General features: G+C 45.8%; 1 protein-coding gene across 1 annotated transcript; it reads left to right on the forward strand. All coding sequences in view use genetic code 11, as the record gives it.

Annotated features, from left to right (window-relative positions):
* Positions 1-1,558: 1,558 nt before the first annotated feature.
* EGR_09742 (hypothetical protein) lies at positions 1,559-6,537 on the forward strand (the record flags this gene model as incomplete). The annotated part of the gene is made up of 7 exons (XM_024498991.1): positions 1,559-1,641; positions 2,498-2,603; positions 2,907-3,035; positions 3,073-3,188; positions 3,839-3,989; positions 5,051-5,154; positions 6,411-6,537. The coding sequence occupies 7 exons, from the start codon at positions 1,559-1,561 to the stop codon at positions 6,535-6,537; spliced, it is 816 nt and encodes a 271-aa protein (XP_024346592.1).
* Between the last annotated feature and the right edge of the window lie 1,659 nt (positions 6,538-8,196).

Genomic DNA, 8,196 nt, shown 5'->3' on the forward strand with positions numbered 1-8,196 from the left:
TATGATGCAGACCTGTTGGGTTTGCCATTTGCCAACCAAGGGCAAGAGAGACAAGGGAAACGATATCTTTACTGCTTATCTCTTCGACCAAGGCTCATTTCTAGCTTGAGACAATATTTACGGCCTAGTTATGGGGATCTTAGCAACCATTCGGAACACTTTGCCCGCGGATACATCAAGCAAATTTTACAGATCGACACACACACACACACAAAGCCTAACAATAAGGTGTAGACAATGGTGATGACTTGATGGAGCTTGCGTGTCACATATGCGTGACGTACTGGCTGAAATTAAAAAATCGGTGCATTACATGTCTGTGTCGACGGTATTGGTAATGGTGATGGTGTAAATGCAATTTACTGGTATACACGCACCGAAAAGTTGCATGGACATCCATGCATTTGGACAACTCCTCTCCAGCATACTCGGGTGTCAGGATGAAACCAACAGAATTACTCGAGGTTAACTTTCCAACCACTTTTGGACTTTTCCATCAACTGATACATCACAAGATTTGCAAAGCAGATGACTTTGTGCTCGCATTATGCGCCCTTCTTTCAGTCCCCCTTCTCCCACTCTTCCCCTCATCTCCAATGCATGGCGAGTTATTCAAAGAACCCCTTCTTTGATGTAGGACGGCATGAAGATCACGGCTATCTTCACTCCCTACCAATCGTAAAGGACGGCTTACTTACCCGACGGATTAAACTGGAGCATTCCAGTGTTAGAGAGGCGAAGACTTGTAAGCATATTTTAATCATTTTGCCCTTATTTCCACTTGCGGTGTTGGACACCCGCTCTGATGTGATTGGTCAGGAAAAACATTACCAATGCAACTGATCTAAGCATTATGGGGAGTCAAAGCTTCTCTCCTCCTTGTGGTGTGAGGCAAAGACGTTCCCTCGTCTTCTCGGTCACGAGCTAGAAACAGTCTGCCCAACTGCTACTTAATTACCCGCTTAAGTAGCACATTCAGACGGACACATTTTGAAATACGTTGAGATCCCCTGTTCTTTCCACTAGACTATTTTGAAAAATTTCCCACCACAAATGATTTGCAATTCAAACAAATCATGCAGGCATCTACCACTTGTAACTCGAACTTGCAGTCTAGTGGATCTACGTTGACATTTGGGTGAATCAAGTGATATGCATGACGTGACAAATTGTTTGCATGCAGTTGCTACCGTCATTTGTGTCACGTGGTCACTGAAGCGACCTCAATGAGAGTGGTAATGGAGACATGTTGTAGAATCCCACGCGAATTCAACTACTGAATACAGTCTTCAGGATCCTTAATTTAGAAGCAGAGTACCTTTTGTCAATTACTTGGGGGAGGTATTTCAATTAGTCAGTTGGATCACTGTTGAGGCGGTGCCTAAGACATGTGTTGGCAGAGGGTTTTTTCAAGATCGCCTTCTGAATGCTCCGAGAAGGGACTACAATTTGATGCCCATTCAAGAGAGAGGAGATTTACGGGCACGTTCACTGGACAAGTGTCGTTCAAATCAAGCCCAGAAGTTGAGATTTTTAGGTGTCAAAATGGATGCTACACATGAAGCGACAATTGTCGTGGACTATCAAGAGGCGCATATCCCGACCCGAAATCCCACAGGAGGAGCATCTGCCCACTGCGGAGTAGTGAACATCATCATCATTTCCACGTTCCGACTTTGACTAGCGTAGAAGACTTGAATGGGCTACCTCTGACAGGGAGAATGGAGCCATGCGGTCTACGGGTGGTTTATTTGGGCCAACAAGTCATCTAAAAGGCCAAAGTTTCCCTCATAGTGCCAACCAACCAACCAACGAAGACTGCGACAAGCTTCAAATGAATGGAGCAAAGGGCTGGGTGAAGACAATAAAATTGAAATTTTGCTTTACTTTTCATCCATCCAAATCTCCCCGTTTCAGGAAAGTTGAATTTTTACTGGGGATTTAATACTGCCTGCTACCAACACAGTGATGTAGGCGAAACCTGTGTTTGATGAATGACCTTCTAGCCCCCGTTGGCAGTGGATCTTTCTTTTGGGAAGGCAAGCTGAAATCCACATTTGTCTGTTAACAGTCTGATAGCATATTTCACTTCTCTTTTGCCTTGTTAGTGCCACAATATTTGAAAAAAAATGCGAAGAGGAAGAACGGTGGTAGCTTCCTCGCAAATTCCTCCAATGCTTCAGGTCCCAATTAAGGGGGCCATTTTGTGCTAGGTGGATTACCATTCCAACCCTTTTGTTACATTTAAGCGACCCATTGGAAGAAAGACCTGAAATGTGGGCTACAACTAACTGCAAGCTTCGTGGACTGCTGAAATTCATGTGACTGCCTGCATGCACGGATGTGGGTCACACGATCGGTACAGGCCGTTCTCATCGTTCTCTCCCCTACTTTCCGACCCATTTTGAACCATCATATCAATAAAAAATATTTTTCTGACGTGTAGGATGTCAATCAAGTTTATCAGGTTAACAATTTGACTTCAATTCGGTTCCAGATTTTTGGAAGCACCTCGTAAAACCCGTTTGGATCGGTTGGAGGGGAGTGGAAATGGCGAAGGGGGCACGCAAGGGGAGATGATGGGTGAGGTCCTCAGCCCCCTGGTGATGGAGAATGCTGTGTCACTCGCACGTCAACACACATCCAATTCAATCACACTGACACATCAATAGGAAATGGAAAGTGGTGGATGGGGAAGTGAACAAAATTAGGTGACAAGAGCCTACAAGGGCTGCCAGTTCGCTCTCGGCTTCTCGCAATTACTTTGTTTCCTTTGCTAAATGACCAGCTGATGAATGCCTGACAGGCTTGTGATGAGAAACAGATTCCAAATTTCATAATTTGCCAGGTTGACGAACTTAGCCTTGCTGATCCCCACAAAAATCCACTCAATGTTCACCCCATAGTTGTGGAACCCGCACCACCTCATCTTCAGAGCACAAAGCCTAGTGTGTGGTATTCTCGAGCTGCAAACATCCCCAATTCGCCTCGATACTGTGCAGGACAAACTCCTCCTTAGGAGGAAGTCTGAACTTGTACATTAGTGAGAAGGATGTTGTCTTCTCCTTCAAGATAATGCAAGAGCTGACGCCTCAAAGCTACGCCTTGGGAATGTGTGTACGTAAGGGTGGACAACAGGAGGACACTGCTTCATCCCAACTCCAATTACGTGATCATGTGCCACAGGGGTACTTGACAATTCAAAGTAAAAACGGACTTTTGTTTCCAAAGACAAAACACTGTAATTTAGGGGCCCTAAGCTTGTATCTCGGTGAGAAATGTAGATAGTTTGTGGCAATGACTACTTTACCAGATACAATATCTAAAGAATTTTTCCTTATTGCCTTTTTTTCAGGTATTTTTCCCAATTTCTCGACCACGCATTATTGAAAAAGTTTAAATAAATAAATCTTCAAGATACTGACAATGGATCACCAATTTTAGCGTTCAAAAAAACAACACCCCACTGGAGAGGCATTGGCGACTTGTCACAGCCAATAGGCGATCAACGCGACAATGTCGGTGCGCACAAAGGTGCAATCGGATTGGGTAATCACATGACCCCTTTTAATAAGTAGTACTTTCTGCTGTTTGTACTACCCAAGCCTTATTTAAAGACACTCTAAAGTATTAACCATTCTAGAAGTGGACTTATTATGAAAGTACAGAAGCCCCAAGAGACTTAGCATGGGGGTAGCATGAGCAAGTCGAAGTAGTCTACTAATAATACTGTCAGTAGTATCTGCAGCAGTTGCATCAAAATACTCTGCAAAGCATACACAAGTACAAAAAACGTTTCTTAACTTTTAAATTAAAAAATTTTCCATCTCTCTCGTAGCTCGCCTTTAACTTTGGGTGTTTTCCCCAAGTGTTTAGTAACTTATCATCGACTTCGACCACTCGAATCTATTCAAGTCGCCATCGAGCCTGTATCGGAGATCTCACCGTGGTCCCTCATGAAGGAACAGAGGCACTTGACCTTCTTGCAAGTGAGAAAACTCGCAAGGCTGGAAAGATTGCCAGCAATTTTCCCTTTTTGAATAGTTTTGTGGGAGATTCGTGGGTCTGCGCTTCTCAATGTTGAACGATTTTATTCATCGAGATCACTTCCATCACTTAGGCTTTAAAAAATTTTATGCCACAGCCACAATTACTTGCCATCTTATCACCTATTTCTTTAGAGCTACTGTCCGAGTAATGTTTTGAATGCATCCGAATCGTGTCTCCTTTTTCCTGAAGCCATTGTGAGCGGCTCGAGATTTGTGTCACCGCTGACAGTCCAGGCGAATTTCCACATTCTTATCCATGTCAAATGGTTAATCTCTAGCCAAAGATATGTGGAATATCTTTACATAGTGCACATATCTGAGGCTAACTTTATCTGCGGTTAGCGTTTATCACAAACTGATCAGGAAAATGCGTCACATATTTGTGACGTGACGACTTAAGCAAGGAAATTGAGGCATCATATAATCGTGGCAATGGCAGCAATCGTGTCAACCTGGCAATAAAGCAATGAAATGTTGGCAGAATTTTTCGACTATCACGACGCTGACGTCCATTTCGCTACTATCGTGTGATCGGGAATGCTGTCTAAATGTCAAAAGCCGTGATAGTACACATACAAATGCAAATGTGGGTAAATGTTAAACCACTCCGATTTGTTGTATTTTTTAGTGCAGGCGGGGCAATACCGCTTTGAAGGTCACGTTCTGAGTTAATGGATCGTCTCCTCCTTCGCGATATCCGGTCGGCATTTCTGCTGGTCGAGGGTCCACGACAACTGCCACTAACTTCTGATGTGTAGCGCCTGCAAAATTAAAAGTTGAGACTTGACTAGAACGACAGCTGTCCAGTGGACAGATTCGTAAGTCTTCTCTTCACTGAATCGTCGCATATGGTAGGCCAATCTTGGATCGTGCAGAACGGAACCTTGTTGCTTTGAGAGCAATCCAAACGATAAAATTGGGCAAACAAATAACAAAATTACTTGATTGCTGTGCTTCTGAAGGTACTGGAATATCCACAACCCTACAAAAATCATTTTCAGTTCAAAGTCTCCGAATTTTTGCATCAGGAAGTTGAGTCAGTGGATAGTCTAGAGCTTTCCTCCATCTACACTCTCCCTGAGTTCGCCTTGGAGACCAGTGCAACGTGGGAACCCTCTCCATATGAACTAAAAATCGCTATAATGTTCTAAAATCCACGTATTGAGTACGCTACTTAATTAACTATTTAAGTAGCAAGTGGGAGGACTGCATTGAGCACATGATCAGGGAGAGGAGGAGGAGTCGTTGACCAACACCACAAAGAGGAAAAAAGCTGCAAATTCCTTAGAAGCCCTAGGTAGTTTCTGTAAACAACGTCGGAATGCTCTCCTCTAACCAACCTCTTCAGTCACCGGGTCTGACACCGCAGGTGGAAGGGAAATACGACTGCCATAATTCCCCTCTCATCCGGCATGTCCTTCTGAATTGGCATCAAATTGACAGCTATGGAGTGAAGATGATAGTTGTATTTACGCTGGTCCCACATCGAAGAAGGGCGTCCTTTCATCATTGACTGCGCGTTGGGAATGATGAAGAGGGGGGGTGGGCAGGGAGAGGGAGTGGAAATGAGGAAGAGACATGTGACAGGAGCAGAAGTTTGTCTGCTTTAGCAAGCGGTATGTAAATAAAGTTAGTCCTGACCTCAGTTGATAAAATCAGCTCGAAAATCGTCCTAACATTGATATGACCTTAATCGCGGGGCATTCTGCTATGGCGTCCTGACACTAGCAGGTGCGGTCATGCAATCGTGCGGTCCATGTGCAAGCATGGCATGAGGATGCATTAACACCGTCGGCACCACTACCACAACCGTCCTCACAGGCAGGTAACGACCCCCGTTACCTCAAATCAGCCAGTGCGTCACATATATGTGACATGCGTGCACTATCAGGACATGGCCATTGTTTACATTGCATCGTCAGATCTCTGGGTGTGTTAGGGCCTGTAAAATTTGCTTGTTACACCCACTTATGAAATGTCCTGGCTATGTTAGTAAACTTTCCATCGAGATTTCGGTAGAAAGGGAGTGAAAATTGTCCAGAGTTAAAACTGAGCAGTGGTGGAAATTGGAGTGAGTTAACTTTTACGGAAATAAACAGTCAAATATTTTGTTTCTCCTATCTTTCTTGCCCTTGTTGACAGTCGAGAAATCCAACAGGCTATCACCAAAATCACGTCATACGACAACTGAGTAAATTCGTGGGATGACAGTAGGACAGGAATTAGGTGGGCAGTTCCTTCGGTCTCGAGAATTCTGGACTTCCAACGTCTGTGCATGACTTCGAAACCAATGACATTTGAATTGACATTGTAGGTCAGGGTTTCATCTCATCTTACACATTTACTTCCTAAATCACTCAGTAATCTTCTGGGTCAATGGGAGGAGGAGGAGGAGGAGGAGGAGGAGGAGGAGGAGGAGGAGGAGGAGGAGGAGGAGGAGGAGGAGGAAATGCCGCAGTGTCGCACTGACCATCACATGTTGCCTTAAACCCGTAAAAAGTGGGCACAAAGGAAGAGAAAATTGATGGGGAAATGCCTACAACTCCCCCCACCTCCTCCACACCCACATCTTCACTCCCACTAACCAAAGTAGTGGCAACCGGTTTCATTCATCGCAAATACCACAACACAAGTTTGGGAGGAGGGGGAGAGGAGGCAGGGGAGGGAAGGGAGACATTTTATTGGCCATTTGCGTGTCCATAAGGCCACAAGAGGGCGAGGCTGTAAGGCCACTTGACCCATTGCTGATGCTAATTTTGACACCACCACCACGACTGCCGCCGCCAACACCACACCGGCCAACCACTCCACCACGGTAAATGCCACCTCATGCATTCCACCTCCTCCCCTTCCCCTCCCACACCATCAGTGAAAGGCCGCTGGTTGTGTGGAATTCTTTGCACGTCAAGGTGACCGCTCATTGGTTGGTTGAGGTGCTCCTTGACATTCTGCTCCACTTGCAGGTGGGAGTGGGATGATGGAGTTGTAAACGGATCTTGGCGTTCCCACATTGAAGTGCCAAGTACATGCAGTGACTGAGACGAGGACATTGGGGCGAGGAGTTGGAAAGACATGCGCAGGTGTGTAGGCGATTGGAGGAGGTGTTCCTTGGATTGGGTAACCAGAACCACATGGCAGAAGACGGCACAGTGGAGAACGTTTTCTGCTCCACTACAGGAGGAACATGGTTGTTTGGGTGTGCCCTTCAGACTCTCCACGATCGGTACCTCTGATTGGAAGACGCGACATTTGAGCCGAAGCCAGGACCTTGCAGCTCCCCTTAAGGCCGCTCATCTGTCGTTCCTCTGCAGGAACGTCTGTGCGAAGGATGGGTGTGTGCTGCTCACTCCTCCTACCTCCTCCTACAGTGAAGGTGATTGCCAGTCAAAGCTGTCAAATCATTGATTCGTTTGTTTGGAAGGACTTGAATGACTTGTGTTTACTATCTTCCTGGAATGTGGGAATCGAAGAATGCAGAAACTAGCAGATTCCTCGAATTGATGCAGTGTTGATGGTTTGGTGGCACCCATCTGACATGGAAAGGAGAGGAATGAGACAAGAGGGGTGACAAAACTTGATGCGTTGGACAGTCAGTCGATTCACCAGTCTTGAGGCAAATCCGATTGTTGTCACTTTGCACAACCAAGGTGACGTCTTCTCACCATTCAAGACACAGGAATCAGGATCCAGAATTCATGGAGATCCTATATGCCAGATAAGCGGCAGGCGTTGAGTAGCATTTGCCTTCCAATTCTTTCCTCATGTGAAGAGCACTTTCCTGACAGAGCCGCGAATTCTCACCAAGTTTTGTTGAAAGGTACTCCAGTGGGCAGGAAAGAGGTGAAAGGGGAATTGTAAGAGTGGCGATGTTAGTTGGGTAGAAGGAGCGATGTCACAGGATCGGAATCTGCCAGATCGTCAGCAAGAAAGCGGCTTGTGGATTGTTCGTATGACCCTGTGAAACAGGCCCTCCACCGACTTCCCCATTGCCCACCGCTGCCGATGTCATTTCCATGCCCATGTCGGTGTCAGTGGTGGTGTTTGTGCTCTCAGCGGTGGTGGCGGTGGCGGTGGCGGTGCTGGTGTAGATGATGCCACTACGTGCGCTTGTGGTTGTACAACAGCATAATTCCAAAGACACTCCCCT

This window comes from Echinococcus granulosus, assembly GCF_000524195.1.
Source record: "Echinococcus granulosus chromosome Unknown EG_S00164, whole genome shotgun sequence".
Lineage (NCBI taxonomy): Eukaryota > Metazoa > Platyhelminthes > Cestoda > Cyclophyllidea > Taeniidae > Echinococcus > Echinococcus granulosus.